General features: G+C 32.0%; 1 protein-coding gene across 1 annotated transcript; it reads right to left on the reverse strand.

The window, feature by feature from the left end:
- Positions 1-5,674: 5,674 nt before the first annotated feature.
- Positions 5,675-19,304, reverse strand: LOC143067475 (uncharacterized). Its single transcript, XM_076240775.1, has 2 exons — positions 19,010-19,304; positions 5,675-6,930 (listed from the first exon to the last, which is right to left on the reverse strand). Exon 2 carries the CDS (start codon positions 6,914-6,916, stop codon positions 5,846-5,848), a length of 1,071 nt encoding a protein of 356 aa, XP_076096890.1. The 5' UTR covers positions 6,917-6,930; positions 19,010-19,304; the 3' UTR covers positions 5,675-5,845.
- Positions 19,305-26,492: the final 7,188 nt, after the last annotated feature.

Raw genomic sequence — 26,492 nt, forward strand, 5'->3', positions numbered from 1 at the left:
AATTGTTGTCCTGACTTCTTTTTTTTTGCAAGTGTCTCATCCTGCCTTTTTTTTTACTCAAAACTCCTGTCCCTGCCTATTTTTTTCAAAATTTCATCCTAGCCCCCCCCCCCCCCCCCCCCCCCCATAAAAATCAAATGGTAGCTCCCTAAGGAAATAGGTGTTTTATTTGCAATTTTACTGCGTCTTATTTTTATGTAAAATGGATTTTCTTTCTGTTTTATGCTTATGTGTTGGTTGATTTGTCGTACCTCGTACTGATCTATTGAATTAAGTCATTTGCATCTGATGTTTAAATTTTGTTCTTGGGTTGTGCTATCACAAATGTACATCACTGGTCCATGCAGGTTAGGAGGGATTAGAGCTCATAAGCATTTTTTTTATCAACAACATATTGTGTGTGTGTGGCTAAAGTTAGGAGCCTATTATTCAGAGGTTGTCGGTAAATGTCTGTCATATTTGGTTTCTGGTTTGAATTGTTTCACATTTTTCTATAGTCTGAGCCTTTTATAGCATCATGATAGATCATGCAGAAAAAGATAAATAGACACTTTAAACAAATCACAAAGATGGTCAGCAAGGCAAGATCTAGACTAACGAGTCAAATTTCGATTTTATCCATCGGATATATATATCACACATTGTTAAAATAATTGACACTGACGAAGGCTATATATTAAGCCGAAATATTAGTCAACACGATTTAATAACAACATCTTCGTATAATAACATGTTATATTAGAACCGTTGTGCAAATTTTTGGACTAATATAATTTTTTTCTTATCTGCACAGTATCGTCTATTCAGACTGGACGATCCGGTACATAGTAAATTTGCTGTTTGGTCCTTTTTATAGACTTCTATATATATGTAACACTCAGAAACGTGTCCTTCCCCCAAAACGTGTCCGATTCCCCAAACGTGTCCACATCGACGTCACTGAACTGCAAAAACATGTCTAATTGTCAAAGGGCGCCAAAGCGTGTCATTTGTATAAACGCTCAAACGTGTCCATTTTTTAATAACCCCCAATCGTGTCCAATTCCCCAAACGTGTCCATACCAAGCTTTTTTTTTATTTTACTGGAACTATCATTCGTATTCATATTATAAAAACGTAGGTTATTTGTGTGTTTTTTTTATTATTGTCATTGTATACTCATTTTACGATCTTTTACTATTTCCTTAAAAGATCAAAATAAATTTCTTAAATTCTTTTTCTATGCGCATTAAAATGTTTATAGCATTTCACTCTTTATAATGTGCCATACGTTGTATTTTGGAAGGCAACATTTTTGTTAATTTCTGCAACTTTTATTTGAAACGGCCTCTATATTACATAACAGACATTGAAGTAGTTTCTTACTTCAAAGTCATAAACAAATCGGTCTTTACTCGCATTTATTTTTCTTTTGGTTAAAATCCAAACTAGTGGTCATCCAAGATATCCGTAAAAATTAATGGCCAATTTTAAATTCCGGTTTGATAATATAACCTATCCACAGTATACATGTATGTCGTTAATATAATATCGTTCAAATAACGAATGAAATATTTGGCACTGGACGTTATTTCTCTTGTTCTGTGTCTTTAGTGACGCTCGTAACCTAAAATTTATTAAAAATTAGAACTGTTAAAAGAAGATCGGAGGTCAATTCGACTGAAAGCCCACCGTGCAATATTCTATTAATATAAAAGGCATCATCGGAGTTTATTAGTATAAAATAATTTACATAGTAAACGATTACTATCAACTGTATTAGAATTATCTGTATGTTTGCTTTAAATGAGCACGAAATACTTGCAACTGGACAATAAGCAAATTAAGTCAAAAGTTAATGCATATGTTACATATTAAATTTTCAGTAATTATAATCATTAACAACCGGCATTGAACAAGTTAATGCTAATATTACCACTTCATCGACTGTGTCCCCCATCATAGAACTGCCGTGAACGTTATTGATGTCGCGTTTAGGACATGTATTAGCGCTAAAAGACGCGAGACTTCTTGCGTTTAAAAGTGGACACGTTTGGGCGAATAACAATTAGGAAATAACTGTATTGTATTTTAAGCTCCGACGGCATCAATTGGGGATTTGATGGTCGCAAATTAAGTTTACTGGCGACACGTTAGCGGAGACAGTAAACGGGTATTTGCGACCATCAAATCCCCAATTGATGCCGTCGGAGCTTAAAATACAATATTGTTATCTCCATTCTAATGAAACTGACTGAAAACAACGTTAAAACATGTATTTAAAGTTTGCCATATGCCGTCTGCGCTTGCGCGTACGTCCCATAGCGTCAATTGTCAATTGATGCCATGTAAATATGTGACGTTATCCAATCAAAATGAACGTTACACATTTGTTGCATTAGAATAGTATCGGGCACGTTTTGGGGTTCTGAAATCGGACACGTTTGGGGAATATTGAATATTATGGACACGTTTGGGGAGAATAGACACGTTTGGGGGAATCGGACACGTTTGGGAGTGTTACATATATATTCGATGAATAAAATCTGTCGAAGTTTTCACTGGTTCAGACTTACTTATTATATAAAATTATTTCCGTGACTGAATCCTACATAAATTTGTAATATCCTCTACGAAAGATAATTTAGCTGATCTGTAATATTCCATCTCATGCTTTATATATCAGGTACTGTGTCACCAGTGATGGTGATACAACGCTAAACATATTCTGTATATATAATTCGTCTAAATAGCAGTCCAAACATGGAATGACAATATAATACTTCCATGGTCCAACAATGTTAGATCTGCAAATTTGCTGAAGCAAATATTTTGTTCTTCCCTTGCGGGGATTCGAATTCATGCTACTTAGATATCGTGGCATTAAAAGACGCGCCCCTAGGCTCTATAAAAATAAAGCTTTCGGTGACCGGGTGTACATATATATATGTTAGTCAAATGCGTTTTGTTTAAATATACTTTTTCACTTTTTTGGTCTTTTGGAAAATGTTGTTTGTGCTGTATTTAGACCCTTCTACAACGAAATTTGTTTTACATTTACACGTATAAAAATTGCGGTTTTTGTCCAACCCAATCATAGGTTTGAACGTAGTTTTCAATTTGGACTTGTTTATATATATATATATATATATATATATATATATATATATATATATATATATATATATATATATAAAATGACTGAATAAATAGTCAACGATCAATCTTACAGGGCGATGGATCATGTAATATGATTCTGTACACTACAAAATATAATATATAACAAGTCAAAAAGGGTACAACATCATTGTTACTGATATTCGTTTGGGAGGCTTAAATATGTAGTTTCTTTGCGGTGTGTTTGGAAATTTTAAAATTGTTCCAGCGTTCGCTTAAATTGTATAAATCAAGATTTTGATAGAGTCTCAATTTGAATTGACATGATTCATTTGTCATTGTGCAATTACCGAAGAAGGATATCTGTTATCCGAAATATCTAATATTTGTATATTTTATAGTTATTTAATGGTGATGTTGTACCCTTTTTGACTTGTTATATATATATATATATATATATATATATATATATATATATATATATATATATATATATATATATAATTTAATATTGGATGTAACGCGTCTTCTGATTGGCTGACGTTATTTTGTTATGAGCCCATAGACATAATTTAGTCATGTGACCGTGACGTCATCAACGTTTTTTCATGGTTTTCTTCGGTTTAAAAAATGGAATTTAGAATTAAATTATAAGAAATGACTGTAATATATTTTCTGTCTATTCGAAATAACATAAAAAATGTGGTGCACACTGTTAAATAACCCGCTATGCGCGTTTATATTCAGTGTGCACCAAATTTTTTATGTTATTTCTTCATAGACAGAAAAAATATTACAGTCATTCCTTAAATATATATAAGTACGTCTGAGTCAGTGACAACTCTACAACAGATTTATCCATCGGATCACCAGCAATGATGGGGATACATGGCTGTGTACATTATGTATATACAACTCGTCTAAACATCAACCCAACAATGTTAGATCTGTAAATTTGCTTTCGCAAATTTTTTGTTCTTCCCTCGCCGGGATTCGAACCCATGCTACTGAGATATCGTGACACCAAATCGCCTGCACTGTAGCCGTCCCTCTAGACCACACGACCACCTGGGCTTCACAATAATAAAGCTTTCGGTGGTCGTGTGTTACCTTTCCTCGTCAGTTTTAAGTACGACGTTAGATTAAAACTGATATATATATCATACATATTCTATTCATTAGAGATCAAATGACATAGAAGTAAACAACTTTGGGTCACCATGCGACCTTCAAAAATGGCAAAACCCATACTGCATAATAAGCTATAAAAGTAAAATAATAAAAAATACCAAGGGAAATTCAAACCGGAAAGTCTTTTATCAAGAGGCAAATTGTACGCTCAATCACATCAAATGAATGGAAACAACTGTCATATTCCTGACTTGGTACAGTCATCTTCTTATGTAGAAACTGCCGATATCATCTGGTTTTATACCGATAAACCTCTCACTTGTATGATAGTCGCTAAACCTCTCACTTGTATGATAGTCGCTAAACCTCTCACTTGTATGATAGTCGCTAAACCTCTCACTTGTATGATAGTCGATAAATCTCTCACTTGTATGATAGTCGCATCAAATTCTATCATATTGACAACAATGTGTGAACAAAACTAAATATTAACAGACTTGATAGGTAAAAATGTTAAAATATGGATACAGCAATCAATATTGTAATATAATATTTATTATTTAAAACAAACAAAAATGTCAACTGAAAAAGTTAAAATGGCATATAGACATAGTCCATATTAAAAAAAAAAGAAAGACAAGATTTTTTTTAAAGGACAACAGCACAACTACAATTTGGCGGGATGCATAAGTACCAAGCCACGCCAAAAGGATATTACCAAAAATAGACTAAACAGTAAAGGTTGATAATTTTCGACGTCAACTAAAACAACACTATTACACGTTATGAAGACCATCATGTTTAATTGTTTGTGAAGTTGATACAGAATATTTATCACCAAAGTTTACTTATAGTATCTTCCGATAATCTTTTTTTAGAAAAAGGACGAGACGTTCTTTGACATAACTCTGGTTCATCAACTTTCTGATCAGACACTGGTGACGTTTTAGAAAGTCGGGATAATAGCTGCAAGCTCTTGAATATCGAATGAGTTGGGAAATGTATATCCCATTTGCAGGTGAAGTTGTTATATTGCTACTAAGGTGGGGGGAATTGATGATTTCAAAACTAAAATCGTCTTGTGTGTCATAGATGTTGGTACTGAGATGACCTCTTATGTCAAATTCGAGGTATAAGTCTAAACTTTATTTTAAAAGCCCCGAAATGACAAATGTAAAACAATTCAATCTATAAAAAAAGTACGACCTGTACAAAACAATAAACGAAAAATAAATATGATTTCCAGCAATTACAGGCTCCTGAATTGGGACAGGTAAATACACAGAATATTGCGGGATAAGACATGTTTGCAGTCGTACAACATGAATTTGTAATACTGCAAATTTCAGTTCAGGTTGGAAGACGTTTTAAAATACGCCCTTGGTGAATAAATTATATTGATTGATTGATTGTTGGTTGCTTTAAATAAATTATATAGAAATACAACTAATCTTTATATTTTTACTATAAATATTTTCTCTTTTTCTATTTTTTCCCATTTCGTTCATTCAGAATATTGTGTACTGTTAGCAGTTTTGAATGAAATTTTGGTAACAAGGTCTGGGATGGATATGCACGAAGCAACTCTTTCATAGAGATACCCTGATATTTGGTTTATTCACGACCGATATGACGTGTTGATGTTTTCATTATACATTAAAAATCCTAAATAAAACCATGGATCACCGGATATAACTTTTTGTTTCCCTGGTAGGTATAGTTGAACTTCAACTGTAATTGGATTTTTCTTTCTCTCCTCGGCTGTGTACATTGAATAAAGTATGTGTTGTTCTACGTTCATTAGTTCTTGTGACAAATAATACAAAACTCTATTTTTATACTGAGATTCAAACTTTTTTAAAACGTCTGGTTTTCCTAAAAATAGTCCACCACCTATCCAATTCTTATTTCCGAGTATAATTGATCTTGCGGAAACTTTCTCTAAAGGTACATTATAAACTTGAGTGACACCAACTTTGGAATTGTCAAAATCACTAGGAACTTCTAAATAGAAATACTTTTTACGACTGGAAACGTCACGGTAATAGCCCAAGTCAATCCAAGAATAGTAGTCTGATACCAATAGTTTTGAATCAATTGCTTTTGCAACTAGAGTCAGCTTTGAATGAGTCATACATGTGTAATCCGGTATGTATGTATTCGGATAGTGCTTTGGGTATCCCGGTTTGGAATAAATTTTGGCTATTTGTGGTTTGATGTTGAATGACCAAAGGTCATCTCTAGATAGCATTATTATTTGTGTGATAAGAGCTGAATTGTTTCGAAGGTCTGTAAAAAAATCGGCAAACTTTTTCGAATCTGTATAAATTATCAATGGATTTTTAAGATATTTGTACACAGACATCCAAACTTTGTATGACTCTGGTGTTCGAATATTTGAAACTGAGCCTTTCGGAAATTTCCCGAGATTGAAAAAAGCTGTAACTACAGTGAGACTTCTATTTGTATTTGTCCATATATCCTGATATGTTTCCTTTCTTTTTGTATTTCTCCTTGAATCCTGGGAATTATTCGAGGCAACTTGTTTCTTTTGTTCTAAGCTTGTCTGATTAAATGGTACCAACTGTGTGACTGTTTCTGATCTACCAACCTTCCTCGTCACTATTGTAAGGAATATAACCAGTAGTGTGGATACAATTATCGTAGGACGGATAATGTTCCTCTTCATCGTGTTTCAACTTTCTGAAAGATAATGTAAGTACAATAAATATGCTGTTATATATTATGAATTATTACACTTTGTTATTTTTTTGTTTTTTTTCTTTTTTTTGACTGTTTGTTTTGTGTTTTGTTGTTTGTTTTTTTTTTTTTTTTTATCTATTTTGTAGAAGAGTCGACAGGTCGGCATATCGATTGATTAACTGGCCTACAAATTTTTGATTAGCATATAAAATTGATGGGTCAGGGTTACGACTACGTTATGGAGATATTGTCAGGGTTAAAATCAGGGTAAGGGAATGGTCTTGGGTTTGGGTAATGGGTTAAGTTTTGGACTACAGACAAGGTTTATGTTATGGTTAAGGTTTTGGGTTAATGTAGAGGTATGGTTAAGGTTTATCATCAGAGTTAGACTCACGGTAATGATAAGGGTAAGGGCTACAATATGGTAAGGGTAAAAGGTGAGGTGAGAGGAAAAGGTTGGCGTTATGGTTATTTGTAAGGTTGTCAAATAAATGATTGAGATTGGTCCTGTCGAACTGTCAACCTGTCGACTTGATGCCTTGTCGACCTTTGCAATTGTTGTCGTTTTGATTTTTTTTAACTGTTTCCTAACAATTGTAAAATCTTATAATGAATTATTCAAAAGATATAATCAATTATCTGTCTTATATCGTAAAAACCAAAATCTGACAGGGCAAAAAAAAAAGCCCGTTCTCCTTTTTAAGAAAACCAAATGTTCAGATAGCTCTCCTAAAAAGTACAGCAAAGCTACCGAATTCTTATGGAAATTGATAAAGGGATAGTTATAAAAACTGATCAAATATATTATAATTTGTGGTGCCTCGTTGCTCATTTAGTCATATATTGCTTGTCAACATTCGGGCGAATAATGCCTTGTTGTGGCTTTTGGTAATGCTATTCATGTCTTACACATCAGAAATATAGGAAAGCGTCACTCAAACACTACTATTTGTCGCTGTATTTCTATGAAGTTAAACACGTGTCTGACTTAAAATCAACGTCTTTTTTTACAATTTGAAGCCCTAATAAACTCCTGACGGAACATGTCAATACGTTGCAAGCTCCTAACAGCCATTTTATTTATTCCTTTTTTTGGAAGTGCTTATCTGTTTGGCCTTGATATTATTAGTATATGATTAACATGTTGCATGCTTATGTTTTTATCATGTCTTATATATGTTTTTAGGTTTGTCAATATGGTCTCAAAGCTCAGTAGAGCTTTTGTTGTCAGTATTATAAACTTGGCGGATTTTTAATAAAGTTTGTGTATATATTGTAGTGTACTGCCTCTGGCCTTTGTTAGTCATTTTTTTTTAGTCACTGATCTAGTACATAGTTTTGTTCAGTCCGCTTCTTGACGTGGGAGTTTCTCGCTGTGTCGAAGACCTACAGGTGGCCTTGAGCTGTTTTCTGCTCTTTGGTCGGATTGTTGTCTCTTTAGTTCTTTATTGTCTGTTTAGTTCACGCATCATTGTAAATATAACGGAATTTGATGAGACTGTCATCAAAGTGAGAGGCTTAGCGCTTTAAAACCTGGTTTAATCCAAAATTTTCTACATTTGAAAATGTCTGTACCAAGTCAGGAATATGACAGTTCTTATCCATTCGTTTTTGATGTGGTTTTATCATTTGATTTTGTCATGTGATTATGGATTTTCCGATTGGATTTTCCTCTGAGTTCAGTATTTTTGTGATTTTACTTTTTGACATGTTTCCTATTACCATTCTCAATTTTATATATAAATTTTAAAACGTTGACGAACCCATCCATTGTCCTACAAAGGCAAAGTTTGAAATATGATTCCTTTTAATCTGTAGTATCCTGATTTTCAAATTTTGTAAATCTATTTTAAAAATAGAAGCAAGTAGGAAAACAACTGAGGGAACTTCATTTTTCAGACATTTTGGTAAAAATAGCACCAGGTGGACATTCGGAACTTAACAACATTCGTGCATGTATATATCAAAGAAAAGTTTTTATTTTACTTCCAACACCATTTTGGATTTGGAATGGACCATTCTTCTTCTTCTTATTTTTTTTCTAACAACTTTTTTATATATGCTCAAAATTTAACAAATTTGCATTGCTGAGGCTAAATTTCGTTTTATATTTATACGACACAGTATTTTTTTTAATTATTATTGCAACAAAATGAATTTGTCACATTGCAAATGTTATTAAGTTTTAAAGACCAGTGGCGTAGCTAGGTCATTTTCACGTGTACGCCCGAACCTCGACGAGGGGCATGAAGACCCAAGCGGGTCCCGGCCAAAGAACTTTCTGGAAATAGATTAGCTGGCGCGAATCCTCCGGAAGTTAAAGAGTCATCGAAAATGACATTTTACTGTCATTGAAAACTCATCAATAATAACAACATTCTATAGATTTAAAAGGGTTTATTTTTTATGTTTATAATCTATTTATTGTGTTGATTAAAAATCTAATGACGCGGCAGTGGTGGATCCAGGGGGAGGGTTCCGGTGGTTGGATCCCCCCGGCCCTTTTTTGGACGATCAATGCATTTGAATGGGGACATGTACTTGGCAAACCCCAAATTTTGTACTTGCGCCAGACGCGCGTTTCGTCTACAAAGAACACATCAATGTCACTCGAAACAAACGTGACAAAAAAATAGATTTTTTAAATATTTTTGCTGTTTCTATTGTAACGGCCGCCATTTTAAAATTTAAAATTTCAAAGTCAAACAACGGCTGCATATTGTGCTCCCCATGATAATATACCATCATTTAACATTTAATATCTGTAGAATTAATTCAACACTAATGTTCTGGAAGGTTCCATGAAAATTCTCCCCTCCCTCAAATTATGCCAAGAACATATTTCTATTTTTCACATTTTTGCTGTTTCCATGGCAATGGCAGCCATTTTTCAATTCCAAAGTCAGGTGCACAATGCACATGGTGGTTAAAATTATGTTATAGTTCCATCAAAACTGGTCCATTAATTCCAAGAACTGAGCTTGAAAAAAAGTGGAATAACGAAAAATAACGAAAAAATTGTAAGGGTTCAACGAACCCAGTGTCTCGTATTTTGCTGTTAATCGCAGCCTCAACAAAACTGAAAAATGAACGAAAAATAAATTGTATCAGAAATTAACCATGAAAAAAAACATCAAGAAAGTTAAATTAGATTCGACAAAGTAATTGATATGTAACAATTTTAACCTTAGACTGTAAATGCAAAAAGAAATTCCTTTTATCCATAAAATACGGGGAAACTCATCATATATAATTTCGTCATTATGCTCTGGATACTTGTTTGACCATAAACAGTTTCTGTCCAGCTACCGTAAACATGGTAAACTTTTAAGAAGGTTCGTTTGACAAAGTCATGAATATCTTAAAACTTTAACCACATAATAAACCTACATGTACAAATGTACATAGTTATAATATTGGCACCGCCGACGAAATTTAGGGTCAAAATGTCTGGCTTTCGCGACATAAATATCAATGGCTCGATAATAAATGCAAACCACATATCGAATCTTAGCACATATTAATGAATTGCTTTAAAAAAAAAAAAAGGAAAGTGAGTATAAAATTCACGATAGATTTAGACTTTGACAGAAAAAGAACAAATATATAATATGATACTCATTTTCGTCACTTTAATTCGCAATAACAAGCAATTGAAGAAAGACTGGAAGGTTGATGTACTGTTAACCAATTCTTTTATTTTTATTTAGATGATTTTTTTTTAACCAAATTCAAGTGTACGCCCGGGCGTTTTGACGTAAACGTAGCTACGCGCATGAAGACGTATTGAAAATTTTGAGGAATTATTTGCAAATAACCTTAAGCTTTATAGTTGTTATATTAATATTTTCTTTTTTTCGTTTTTTTCTTTCTCATTTTTTGTTTAACTGATATAAATTCGGAATATAATTTATTAATTGTGTTTTATAGGCAGATTTTAATCAAATTTTGGTAACAATCATTTAGAGTTGATCGCAAAAACAGAATAACAAGGGTGTAAAAACAGCCCCAATGACATGATCCATATAATAGTTTGACTACAGTTTGGGTCATATGTAGCTTTTCTGTATTCAGTTGATCATTTGTTACAGTATATTGTAAAAAAAAAACGGATGCAGTTATAATGTTGATATTACGTTCAGGCTTAATATAAACATGGCTGTATGGATGTATATCTTCATCTGAGTTATGTTTTCAGTATTTGTAATGATTATATGACTTTTAAATTATTCTGAATTAATTCTTATTGTCATTTTTTGTTGGGGGAGGGGGGATGGGTATCAACGTTCACAATTTAATAAACAAATATGTTCAATTAATTAAATACCATAAACTATACAAACATAAACAAACACAAAATAGTATATGTTATATGTTTTGAAATACTGTTTATTAGTAATGTGACATAATAATGTGTAACGGTTACGTTGTTTTATATTTACCACTTAAAAGTCACACATCTCTCAAACTTAAACCTCACCCTTTCCTATTAAGTTTGTTGAACATGTTCATCTATTTCCTTTTGTCGTTAACATCATATCCGTAAAACAAAATCTCTCTCTCACACTCTCTCTTTCTCTCTCTTTGTAAACCTTGCTTTGGGACGGGGTCGTAAAATTGATCCCCACATACATATATTATACGAACGTTATATCCAAGATGTAGTTAATGATTACAAAATCAAATGTGCCTCTCACTTGGAAACACATTAATTTCGATATTAGGTAAAAACAGACGATAGTAGATTGTACTCAAATTATAAAACAATATTGGAAAATCAATAAAAACTTACAGTTCATTGTGTGTTGTTGGTTTTATTTTAACACATTTCTCGTTTTCATATAGATTAGACCGTTGCATGGTTTTCCCGTTTGAATGGTTTTACTAGTAATTTTTTGGGGCCCTTTATAGCTTGCTGTTCGGTGTGAGCCAAGGCTTCATATTGAAGGCCGTACCTTGACCTATAATGGTTTACTTTTATAAATTATTTCTTGGATGGAGAGTTGTCTCATTGGCACTCATACCACATCTTCCCATATCTATGAAAGTTTCTTAATCTTTCTCCAGCCTTTCTATTTTCCTCTTTCTCGAGTAATTTACATTTTATATTTAATCGGTGTTTCTTTTTTTATGTGTTCCAAAAACTATGCATCACTTCTATCGTTAAAAATTATGGTATATTTTGATTTATTACCCAATCGGTAGGTAGGAACTACCAGTAGAGAGTTCCTATGCCAATTTTTAGATAAGAAAATATTAAAAACTTACTAATGATTCATGAAAAATAAAAGTAGTTAAAAAGTTTGTTTGACATGTAATAACTGGAATCTTTATAATAGATAGTTAAAGACTGGATGTAGCATACGCAAGAATAACGAGTTAAACATTCATAATGTTTCTTTTTATACTAATAGAAACCCAAGGATATGGGGTATCCATTCATGACACAATATCAGTACATGCACAAAAAAAGAAAAGGAACAGCACTTCTATTGACGTTCTTCATCTCAAAGTGACAGTGATGCCTAAACAAGGAGGACTAAAAACCTCTCACCAAATATACCATATTGGTCATATATCAGAAACTTAGGAATACTGCGTTTGTGGTTTTTTTTTATCAATACTGCTCTTAGTGGGTGCCAAACGGAACAGATAGGGAAAACACTATCGACAAGAATTAAACAATAGATGTTACCTACGTTACCCAATTTTCACCTTTAATACTAGTATCAAAGCTTGTATATTAATTTCGAAGCCAACACGGTATATCAAAGTCTCCATTAATAGCCAAGCTTGTATATTTATTTCGGAGCCCAACACGGTATATCAAAGTCTCCATTAATAGCCAAGCTTATATATTTATTTCGGAGCCCAACACGGTATATCAAAGTCTCCATTAATAGCCAAGCTTATATATTTATTTCGGAGCCCAAAACGATATATCAAAGTCTCCATTAATAGCCAAGCTTATATATTTATTTCGGAGCCCTAAACGATATATCGAAGTCTCCATTGTATAGTAGTTAAGCTTGTATACATTGTATTTATGTCGGAGCCCACCATGGTACATCAAGGTCTGCATTGATATCAAAGCTTGTATATTTATTTTGAATCATGCCACGGTACATCGAATTCCCCATTAATAACAAAGCTTGTTTAATTTTTTGGAGCCCACAAGAAAGCGAACAAACTTTTACTAGTCAGCTAGACACTGACTTAATACTTTTGTGGCCTAGGTAAAATTGAACAAGCTCTTGTGGTACTATGACTATTCCTGGAACATGATGCCTCTTGCATTCTTAATGTACTGTTTTCTTTATAAAATAGTTCTATAGTAATAAAATGATAAAATGTGACTGATCGTTCCATGCTCACTGAATAGTATATTTTACTGTTAAATCATATTGTCTATCTATCTTTGTGATGCCACAGAAGTTCCTTCGTAATTCAATTTTCAAATGGAAGAAATATTCTTCAATATTTTTCACTGGAACAAATATTACAAAATTTCTTCACTACTAATGAAATATGATAGATGTTCCTCAAGGATAGGTTTTATGGCATTTTGTATGACAACTTTTCCTGGGAAACTTCTTTTAGGCGGAACAAATATACGTTGACATTTTGACATAATTTTTGAACTAAAAGGGTAGGCAGGGTCATTTTGATATATTTCGTCATAAATGGTACTTAAAGATTTGCGAATGCATTTATTGCACTACACAAACTACTGATGTAGTCTCAATGACACGTATTTGATATATTCCGTCATAAATGGTACTTAGAGATTTGCGAATGCATTTATTGTACTACATAATCTACTGATGTAGTCTCAATGACACGTATCTCAGTCATACATCTCATTTATTTTCAATAATATCTGATATACAACTTATATTATATTTGCTGACTGCCCAACATAAACTAGATGAAGCCGGATTTATGGATTTATTATGAATAAATGAACTAAAATACTCTACTATTATGGAAACTTTTTTCTAGATAAAATAATGAAAATATAATATGAAAAGCCAAAAAAAGTACTACCTATCTCACCCAGACAAAGAAACGAGAAAATTTTTAACTAAATTTAAGATAAGAGATCCTTGTCTTTTTTATAGAAACTGGAAGATAAAAAAAATACAAAAAAAAACAAAAGAAAAATGCAAAATATTTACATCTTAGATGATGACTTCCATTTTTCGTTAACTGTAAATTAATAAAAATAGTAGAGAAACCTTTTTAAAATATCATATCGAAAAAAATAATTAGACTAAATCCATCAACACCCAATGATATATCAGCAGTTGTTTCTTTTTAATTGAAGAGTCATAAGAACTGAGGAAAGGAACCCATTAACTGTTTTTAAATTTTCTCGCTCATTCGGCTGTTGTCTGTGCTCTTTGACTGAGTTTGTCTCTTTTTGACATGTACCCATTTCCATTCTCAATTATGTATTATAATTGCTGATGTTTTTTATGTTTGCCTTGAATCTGTATTGCTATAACTAAACTTTTTTGTTTTTTTTTTTTGCAATAAATATTTTTTTAATCCCAATTGAAGAATGTTCCTATGTATTCCCGAAACGATGCATCTCTCCCCAGTATTACAGCATACAAAGCTCAACGTTGATAAAAATGCACTTGAATAAGAAGAAAACTTCAAGAAATTTACACCAGTATGTAATGAAATATATACATTTCACACGATAAAAAAATCGAAATCGAAATCAAACAAAAACGTAAAACACAAACACTTTCAGCAATTTGTTCTTAAAACCAAAGAAATGGTTCAAAAATTGTTATACCTTCTATATACTCAAATAAAATAATAACAATTCCGTCAGCCTTCTGCACTGTGATTATCATTTTAATTAATTGCAAGTGCTATTTATATTAAGAAGGTTAAAATATTTTTACTCTGCGAGTTAAACAATTACAATGGAAACTGGCATCACCTCTTTGTATCACTCAACAGACAAGGAAGGGGGAGGGGAGGAGATTAATCATTAAATTTTGTATTATACAAATTATACAAATGACAAGGGGAAAAAGAACCACTAAATTTTGCATTTCTTTGCAGAAGGGGCCGGGAAAATCAACAATATTTTGTATTTCTCAGCAGGAGGGGGTACGAAGCACTAAATTTTGTATTTTTCTGCATTTTTCGGGGTGGGGTGGGGGGAACTTATCACTACCATGTGTATTACTTGAAGCTGACTAGGAAAACACCAATCATTAAATTGATTATTAACTAGGCAAGTTTACTCTGTTGTGTGTTCCGTCTTTTATCATTAATTAAGAGACTGTGATTCGTGTGACCGTGCTAACTTTGTTTGTTTAACTTGTATATTTCATATCTATTTACATAAAATTGATTTATATGTGCATTGTAGAAATAATCCTTTTTAAAAATTTCGAATGGTTCATGGGATCAAAATGTTTCAATTGCCTATTTAATCAAATCAAATGTTTACTCTACTATGAACTATAAACTTTATCTATATGCTCACTTCAAATAGAAATAAACCCATATTTCATGAATGGTTAATGTTAATAGATACAAAATGCATGCGTCAAATGTGTAAAATTATAAATCACCTTTGCATTAACACTCAAATCGTTATGTGTAGACACGATAAACAAGAATGTTTTTAAATTGTTAGTTCAAATAAGTACAAAGATAGGGATGTTGTTATTCCGGAAGGCCCCATAATGAGACTATTTAATAAATTAAAAGACACAAAATAATTTTGACTCTTATATTAAGTAAATAAAAACTACATTTAAAAAAAAAACTAATACGACCGAATTGTTTTTATGTTGCCAGGAATGCTCGAACTAAAAACATTGAAGCCAATGATGGAAAGATGAAAAGTAGAGGGATATGTAGTAGTATTATCTGAATGCCTGAGTACACGAGGAGTCATACAATTATGACCAAAACGGTATAAGCTTTGCTCATTGTTGAAGGCTGTACAGTGACCTGTAATTGTTTATTTATGTGTCATTTGCTGTCTTGTGAAGAGTTGTCTCATTGGCAATCATTCCATATCCTTTTTTATGTTATAAAATCAGATACAAAAAGTTTAACATAAAAAAAACAATCATGGATAGATGTATAGAAGAAAGGCAAGATTGAGATAGGTTGCAAAGTAACACATAATTCTGATAAAAAATACACACAAAAAAAGAAAGCAAAAAAAATATATAGATCACCGTGCTTGTTTTCGAGATATAAGTCATTGAAATTTTGGCGGGAAAATATTCTCTTTTGACTTTTCATAGCTTTATCATTGACAAGTTGAAGTTCTCAAAAACTGTAAAAAAGTAATTAAAATTTTATAAGACTTTTACAGAGGGCTTATCATTATACATGTATAAGATTTACAAAAAGAAAAATGGGGGTCACCGGGCAAATTTTTTCAAGGCATTCAAATGGATAAAAGCAGAGGATTCCGAAAATCTAACATAAAATCTAAAACATGACAAGCCAGCTTCCTTAATAGAGTATAAATGTTAAACCAAGTAACTCATTTGATTGCCGATACCCCCTCCCCCCATTATTTTAAGTAAGAAAAGTAAAGGTAACATCACTGAAAATCTGTAGAAAAGTGGATATCGCATCCTAATTTTTATCGATCCTGTACATATAAACTTATTTCAAACGGTTATCAATCGATACTATCAGAGACATGCTGTATATAAGATCGTTAATTATGTTTTATCGGTATAAATATTGATTTTTGCTATTAGTAGATTAACTGACTATCAATGACGTCTTTAAACTAAATCTATTAAATGTTGGATGTGTACTGATTGATAGTTCAATCTTCAATACATGAATGTTTTATTAGTTGTTATTTGCTTTGAACTGGCTTACAGTAACTATGAGTACTCCTAGATCTGTGCTTTCTGTCTATTGTGTTTTTGTTAGTTGTTTTTGCTATGTATAGATCTGATGAGTTAAATCCTTTTAACTAAATACTTTATAGAATGTTCTTATGTTGTACAGTTACACCACTGTTCCAGGACAGGAGAAGGGTTTTGCGTCCTCATGCAGTCTTAACCCTGCCACATTCTGTACGTGTTAGTCCCGATTCAGGAGCCTGCAATTCACTTGTTGTTGTCTGGTGCTATATATCATTTAATTTTTATTGTTTTGTAAATAAATCAGGTCGGTAGTTTCTCTTTTGAAGTTTTTCGTTTGTATTTTTTGTAAAGATGAGGAAAAAAATATTGATGTATTTTGTAACAGATGTAAAAAGAAAAAAAAAGGAAAAACAACCAGCTGTGGACTCCATCCTACAGGAATTTTCCAGATTTGTACACAATATTGAAGTGACGGATACAACAAGTTGTGTTATCATAACAGGTCTTATGAAAAATCCGGAAATAGTGATAACAATTTTAAAATTTACTATGGCTTGAACCTTCCTGGTGATAAACTGATTAAACAAATAATATCAGGAATCATGAAAAAAATAAATTGTAGTTGCGAAGGTTTTCTATCACATATTTGACACCATTGCTTACACAAGGTTGGTTGTGCATGAGAAAAGGGTACTTGAGCTCTGAACATCTGTTCTTTTATTTTTTTCTGTTATCAACTACACGTATTAATTATTTTCCGTTATCAACTACACGTATTAATTATTTTCCGTTATCAACTACACGTATTAATTATTTCCGTTATCATTCATCTTTTTTGCCAGACATAAACGAGTTGATGTCTTGGGTTTGTTTGTTTTTTTTTTTTTCTTTCGTAAATTTGACATTTGTTTAGTTAATTTATACAATACATTCCGTTTTGCTTAGAAAATATGTAAAATGGACACTTTTTCTTTTGTGTATCAACTTCTCAAAAATTTCTTTCATTCAAGAAAAAAGTTATTATACAAGCCATGTGTTAACACACATAAAGATAACGAATGAAAACGTAGTGAGACAAATATTCAATCTATTCTCAGCGACTTAAATAACGCACTACTTCTTTTGACATACAGAACTTTCATGATTTTTTGTTTTTGATGAAAATTTGAAACAAAACCTCTAAAATGTTTTAAGCGTAACCTAGAATATGATCAACAATTTACAGAAGACGTTCGTTTACATGCCACAAATGTGGTTGTCACCCAAAAAAAGTCACCAAATCAAAAGTCCGGGATGAATAAACCTTAAATTGATGTTGAATATCAAAGTCATATTCGTTGTTAACGGGTTAAAAGATACGAGCGACTTTTATCAAGTTCCACAACTTGCGATTGAAATTAGGGTTGAAATCTATTTTTTTTAAGTTGGGTAAAAAAGAAAATTTTCACTTTCACAGAATGTTATACCCCAGAAATTTTGTGAAAATTCTAACTTAATACTTCTATCACATTTAAAAGGGGTAATTCAAATGTAAATTTTTACTCGCTAGAAATTATTGTGCGTTTTTTTTTTTTTTTTTTTTTTTTTATTACTGTTAAGATTACTTTTGTAGAAGTCTATATAGCTTGTTACTATAGGAACCTAAGAATCATGTTGTTTTCTATATTGTTATCCCTATGAACGTTTGTAAATCATTTATATTACCATATACTAGTTTAAGCCTTAAGAGGTAGAACCCACTTTCCCTCAATTCCTGTGACACTTAAGTCATTTTCAAAAAGTCCTCGAATCTAACTTAAATTTACAACTACTGATTGGTGGGTTATACAGACGTTCTGTGGGTTACATACGATCCAGTTGTAATAAAGACGTTCGGTAGGTTACACAGACGTTATGTGGGTCTAGGGACGTTCTAAATGGGTTCTTTTAAAAGACGATCAATGGTTCATAGAGTCGTTCACTAGGTATATCAAAGACGTTCGGTGGGTTACTTAGACTTTCGATTGGTTACAGAGGCGTTCAGTTGGTTAAAGAGGTGTTCGAAATGTTTTATAGACGTTCGATGGGTTATAGAGATGTGCCAGCATAATTAGTGCAAAAGTGATCAACTTACTTTCCAGTTTAGACAAAGAACTCCAAATTCACACTAATGTGTGTAATGTGCTACCAAATGGTCATGTTAAAAACAAAAAATAAAGCTTTCTTACCTCTTAAAGTAACATTTCCATTGTTTTCTTCCTTTCTTTGTGTATGTCGGAAGTACTGACCTCATTCGATGATACATGTGTGAATTTGTTTATATTTTTATCAGTCAGACTTAATTTGATAAGATAAGTGTCCATATTTGCATTGAGATATCGAACGATTGGTCATGTAAATTAATATATTAGCTTGCTTTATCAGTCCTCAATATAAATCCGCGGTTAGAATCAGAATAGTATTTTAAGACAAAATGAACGTAAATAATCCTTGTTCCAAAGCCTGTTATCAACTAACAAAAAAACCTAATATAGATAGTTTTTAGTACAGGGAGGCAGTAGTTGTATACGACAATATATGGTATCAGAAATGCACATTATTAGAGAGCCACATTGTTATAAAAATTACAAACAAATGTATGCATACAATAAACAAAAATAAAAGCATGTATTATGTACACAAATTTGACTTTCGCTTTTCTTGTGTTTTGACTTTTTGTCAGATATTCGAAATCCTCTAGTTTTATCCATGTATTGTAATTCAAAATTTTGTCCGCTAAGCCCTATTTTCTTTTCGTAATTTAATTACAAATTAGTTAAACAGAAATGTTGGAAATTCTTATTAAATCATTGTAACTTTTTTTCATAGTGTTTGAAATAAAGTAGGTGCTGATGCTAAATGAATGAAAATCTAGAGAGAACCATTTCCCGCAAAATTTTCAATTGAATATATCTCAAAACAAAGGACACATAACTTTCATATTATCTGCTTTCCGTTATTTGTATACTATCAATTCATAACAGTTTCTTAGAAAAACCTTGTTATAATATAACAGACCGAATATCCTTAAGATTTGAGGAGTTTATCCATTTGTTTGTCTATTGACGAAAAGTTTCTATTTTTATTCAGAAATGAAGAACTATGTCAGGTAGTTGCTAAAACCTGCTTTAATAGTTTATGTAGAAGATTTTTTTTTTATTTGTATAAAGCTGATGATGTATTTCAAAAGGCTTAGATATATATAGTCTTAAATTGTGTGAAATATTGTATATAATTGATCCTTTAATATTAGTCTCTCATAATTCTTAATAGAATGGCGCTTGTATATGTTTTTGTATTTTTAAAAGCTAATGATATTTTACTGTTAGTTTTAATACACAATATGTTTTATATATGTTATCCAATATCTCATGTTATACGCAATGTTTTATATGTATATTGGATTGTATAATGTTATACAAGTAGTGAAACTTTAATAGAATATTGAAACTGTAACATTATGATTATAAAACATGTTAATTGGATATCTCACTAACTATCTAATTGATCGAATAATGCCGTCCGAGATTTTCTTTGAAATCCATAGATTTGGAAAAGTTCATCAAATCTGTATATGAGTCTATTGCGAATATGAATTCCAACGCAAGAGCCCTTTTTTCTATTTATCATCAGTTTTCCCTTTGGATTATTTCTTGTCTTATTGTCTTCATTTTCTGCTTCGTCTGATTTTCTTCACATTCCGCTTCATCTGATTTTCATCACATTCTGCTTCGTCTGATTTTCTTCACATTCCGCTTCATCTGATTTTCATCACATTCTGCTTTCTCTGATTTTAATCACATTCTGCTTCATCTGATTTTCTTCACATTCTGTTTCATCTGATTTTCTTCACTTTCTGCTTCAGCTGATTTCTTCACTTTCTGCGTTGTCTTACTTTCTTCACTTTCTGCTTCGTCTTATTTTTTCACTTTCTGCATCGTTTTTTTTTATATAGTCTCTCATAACTCTTTTTTGAGTGGCTCTTGTTTTATATGTGAAGTTGTATTATTATGTAAATGTTTTATAAGAGGTGAGACTCAAATAAAATATTGTCTTGTCTTGTCTTGTCTTTCGTCTGATTTTCTTTACATTCTGATTCGTCTTATTTTCTTTACTTTCTGCGTCGTCTTATTATTTTTACATTCTGCTATCTTGGTATGGATTGCTAGACATCGGCTAGCCCATCTCAAACCCTCATCTTGTGATTGAGAAGTTCACCTCTTTCCATTATTATTGTATTATCCACAAAACAAATGTTAAATTTCAAAAGATAAAGTGACCTTTTCTCAAGTCTAGGTTTCGAAACACCACAACCAATCAGCCAACGTTTACCAATTTAGAGTCAGTGAAATCTTATGTAATAAGCTATAAGAAAAGCACTTATTCTAAAGACTGTGTTTCGTTCAACTTATATTACCGAGAAAACTGCATGGTGTATATTCTGCTTTTTGATAGGCTTACTGCTTGCTTTCATAGTTTTTTTTTTATTACGAAGAAGTAGGAGACGTTAGATAAGGATGGATAAATTAATGTTTCAATTGCGTGTTAAGTGGAGTTCTTTCTTATAATATATAACGTAACACGAAATATTTTAACTTATTGAAAATTTAGCGCATGTTATTATGATTTTAAAAGGTCGTTAAAGGTTCGAAAAACGCAGTAAACGATAGAACACAAACATCCATTTCTTTTGTACGAAACTGTATAAAATATATCTATGATTTATAGACTTTCCTTACATCAATACCTATCCATATCACCAATCAAATTTCATCCAGCTATAAATGTCCGTTAAAAATCATATACAACGTTTTTCAATCTAATTAAATTTCATATCTATTTTAACTCGTTGCTCGAACCAATGAACAACATGCTCCTGACCATGCTTAGTTTAGTTTAAACATATTTTATTTGCTGAATTAAAGCAAAATGGATTAGACACAAGTAAATCATACTTATGAAGTCTTCTCCATAATACAATATAAAGTTACAATAATAGTATAATATAATGGACATGGATATAAAACAAACAGTTTATACAATATAATACTAGCTTTCATAGGTGAACAAAGAGGATAGAAAGTAAAAAGAAAAAAAAAAGAAAGTTCCATGCTTATGGACAGGTGCATAAAAATGCAGCGGGTTTAAACGTTTAAACAGTTGCTAACCTTTACCGTAATCTGAGGCAGTAGTGTGATATTACAACATAAAAAGACATATTATAAAATATCAATTGATATGGCTTAACTCGACCGAAAAAAAAGACAACTAAACAAAAACAGATCAACATAAACTGAACGAATAAGATTATTCTTTGTCACACTATAAATTATAAATTATATATTATATATAAATATACTAAATAAATACCAGGCTCAAGCTAGCAGCCACTCGCTAGCAGCCACTACGCTAGCAGCCACTTTTCGGTTATGTCTATCAACCCAAAAACTGCATGAGATTCAAACGTACTCAAAATGCTTTTATTTATATATAACTAATATATTATTAGTGTTTAATATATAATAAAGCAATCGGAGAAGTATTCGATGATTTAAAAAATATTTAGTCCTGTTCATTAATTTAAGACAATAGTAATCGATGTGAATATACCAAACAGCGTGCTCCCCGCTTTTAATTTTAATAGTCAACAGTTTTGAGTGTACATAGAATCGTAAACATGTATCAAAATTATTCAAATGCTTACAAAATTGCTTGTAACAGAGAATTGACATTGAAATCATAAATTAATTTTGTGATATTGTGTTAAATAGCTTTCCATATTCTCTGCATCCTATCAAATAGTTCCTGAAAAGTTATTATTGTTCTGCATGACAAGAAAAGAAAGTGCATTACTATTTTTTTAATGAGACAAATCTGTTTTAACGAAACATTCTATTTCTGAAGCAGTGAATATCGCTTACTTTTGATTAGACGGAAGGTTTATTTTTTGTACAAAAAGTATGGTGGGCAAAAAATTATTTATTATCTATTAAAAAAGAAAAGAACAAAACTTTTGACCAAATTTAAAAAATAAAAAATGTTCTACGGCAATACTTTTTTCGTCACTAGGTGCAATGGGAAGCTGAATGCCCAAGGTCTACTTGAGAAAAAATCCAGGGTGTGGTTCGGCTTCGTTTTTTTTTTTTTTTTTTAATCTGGTCCAAAGTTGAGGTCGGACACCCTACCCCATCCTTACGGAAATTTAATAAAAAATGTTCTACGGCAATACTTTTTTCGCCACTAGGTGCAATGGGAAGCTGGGGGTCTACGGTAATACTTTTACTCATACTAGGTTGACCAAGATTTAACGTCTGTGTATAACACGTATTTTTTTTATTTTTTTTTAAAATAGAAAATAAATAATTTCCTTACCCACCATACTTTGTGTACAAAATATAAACCTTTCGTCTAATCAAAAGTAAGCTATATCCACTGCTTCAGAAATAGATTTTTTTTTGTTAAAACAGAGTTGACTCATTTTAAAAATATTAATGCACGAGTGCATCTTTCTTTTCTTGACATGCAGAACAATAATAACTTTTTGAGGAACTATTTTACAGGATGCCGAGAATATGGAAAGCTATTTGACACAATATCACAAAATCTATAATTTATGATTATAATGTCAATTCCATGTTACAAGCAATTTTGTAAGCATTTCAATAATTTTATTACATATTTACGATTTTATGTACACTCAAAACTATTGGCTGTTAAAATTAAAAGCGGGGAGCACGCTGTTTGGTATATTGACATCGATTACTATTGTCTTAAATTGACGAACAGGACTAGATACTTTTTAAATCATCGAATAGTTCTCCGACTGCTTTATTATATATTTAAAACTGATAGTATATTGGTTATATATCAATAAAAACACTTTGAGTACGTTTGAATCTTATTCAACTTTTGGGTTCATAGACATATCCTAAATCTGGCTGCTAGCGTATTGGCTGCTAGCGAGTGGCTGCTCGCTTGAGCCTGGTCCATTCAACTACTGGATATTGAAAATACTGATTACATACTTATGCACATATATGACACAAACAATTGGCTTCATTTGTAAGAAAGCAAGGAAAAAGGATGGTAACATTTATACAGCTATCAAACATTGATCAGTACTTATCGTGGGACAAATATCATTTTGTGTTGTTATTTTCAATAAATGGGCAGTAAAACTCTCCTAATATATCAGCGTCCAAATCAGTCTTCATGCTAAGCCACAGGCCCAGCAGCCCAGGCTTGTAAAATTGCTCTCGGGCCTGTAAAAATTGTCTCTGCAGCCCAACAGAATCCTATAAACAAACAAAAATTGAGATCAAATTTCAAAGTTCATCGTAAAGACGGCCAAATTCACGTTTAGGAAGTTTTTATAACCATTGAGGTCCTCTTTGTTGAGCTCATGCAAGTCTCTCAGACTTTTGATTTTGCAATTAGATTAGGGACTTTCTGTTTTGAATTTTCCTCGGAATTCAGTATTTTTGTGATTTTATTTTATACTGCACTCACAGTGGTCGCCGTGTCAGCCACTGCATCACCTACATTTCTCGGTGCACTTTGCTTTCAATGCCTTCTTGTTCGTCTTCTATACGCTCTCCAAGCTCCGTCACAGTTATTAACATGTGTTTTTGAGCTCTTATCACCTTGCCAACTAATCCAACTGCTTTATTTCCATGAAGATATTTTCGATTTTTTACCCAGACCTTCTGTGAACTCCTGAATTTAATCAAATAAACGGAGAGTGTGTCAATGGGACACAGATAATGCCCCAGCTATAACGTTATTATACTCATTAGGGAGCTACCATTTGATTTTTATGGGGGGGGTCTAGGATGAAATTTGAAAAAAATAGGCAGAACAGGAGTTTTGAGTAAAAAAACAAGAGGCTCTCAAGAGCCTGAATCGCTCACCTGGTAAACAATGCCTTATTGAACATATTGAACCATGCCAGGCAAACATGTACAGCTAACAATTCTTCAATATTACAAATATATATGACTTACTGTTTATAAATAAAGAAAATGAGACCAAAACACAAACACTTAAAACTTAACAATGGACTGTGAAAATGAGGTCAAGTTCAAATAAAACCTGCGTAACCGACATATAGATCATAAAATATTTTCATACACCAAATATAGTTGACCTAATGCATAAAGTATTAAAATGACAATTTTGGTCATATTAACCTATTTGTAGATCTTACTTTGCTGATCGGGTCAATTGACAATTTTGGTCATATTTAACTTATTTGTAGATCTTACTTTGCTGATCATTTTTGCTGTTTACAGTTTATCTTTATCTATAATGATATTCAACATAATGACAAAAAACTGCAAAATTTCCTTAAAATTACCAAGTAAGTGGCAGCAACCCAACAATGGTTTGTTTGATTCGTCTGACAATTTCAGGGCTGATAGATCTTGACCTAATGAACATTTTTACCCCATGTCAGATTTGCTCTAAATGCTTTCGTTTTCGAGATATAAGCCAAAAACTGCATTTGACCCCTATGTTCTATTTAAAGTAAGGGCGGCCATGTTTTTTGACGGATCAAAAATCGAAGCACACACTTTATGCAGGATAATCTAAGGAACTATCATGCTAAGTTTCATCCAAATCCATTCAGTAGTTTCAGAGGAGAAGATTTTTTAAAGTAAGAAAATATGATGAACAAATTGTGAAAAATTGTCATTAAAGGACATTTACCCCTTAAGGGGTCAATTGACAATTTTGGTCATATTAATCTATTTGTAGATCTTACTTTGCTGATGATTTTTGCTGTTTACAGTTTATCTTTATCTATAATGATATTCAACATAATGACCAAAAACTGCAAAATTTCCTTAAAATTACCAATTAAGTGGCAGCAACCCAACAATGGTTTGTTTGATTCGTCTGAAAATGCCAGGGCTGATAGATCTTGACCTAATGAACATTTTTACCCATGTCAGATAAGCTCTAAATGCTTTCGTTTTTGAGATATAAGCCAAAAACTGCATTTGACCCCTATGTTCTATTTGAAGTTAGGGCGGTCATGTTTTTTGACGGATCAAAAATCGAAGCACACACTTTGTGCAGGATAATCTAAGGAACTATCATGCTAAGTTTCATCCAAATCCATTCAGTAGTTTCAGAGGAGAAGATTTTATAAAGTTAGCAAATATGATGAACAAATTGTGAAAAATTGTCATTAAAGGACATTTACCCCTTAAGGGGTCAATTGACAATTTTGGTCATATTAATCTATTTGTAGATCTTACTTTGCTGATTATTTTTGCTGTTTACAGTTTATCTTCATCTATAATAATATTCAAGATAATGACCAAAAACTGCAAAATTTCCTTAAAATTACCAATTAAGTGGCAGCAACCCAACAATGGTTTGTTTGATTCATCTGAAAATTTCTGGGCTGATAGATCTTGACCTAATGAACATTTTTACCCCTGTCAGATTTGCTCTAAATGCTTCCGTTTTTGAGATATAAGCCAAAAACTGCATTTGACCCCTATGTTCTATTTTAAGTAACGGCGGCCATGTTTTTTGACGGATCAAAAATCGAAGCACACACTTTGTGCAGGATAATCTAAGGAACAATCATTTTAAGTTTCATTCAAATCTATTCAGTAGTTTCAGAGAAGAATATGTTTGAAAAATTGTTAACGACGACGA

The sequence above is a fragment of the Mytilus galloprovincialis genome, chromosome 3, assembly GCF_965363235.1.
Source record: "Mytilus galloprovincialis chromosome 3, xbMytGall1.hap1.1, whole genome shotgun sequence".
NCBI classification, from domain to species: Eukaryota; Metazoa; Mollusca; class Bivalvia; order Mytilida; family Mytilidae; genus Mytilus; species Mytilus galloprovincialis.

What these genes read in the sequence shown, in the direction of transcription:
- LOC143067475 (XM_076240775.1), bottom strand. Translation starts at nt 6,916, where the DNA reads ATGAAGAGGAACATTATCCGTCCTACGATAATTGTATCCACACTACTG.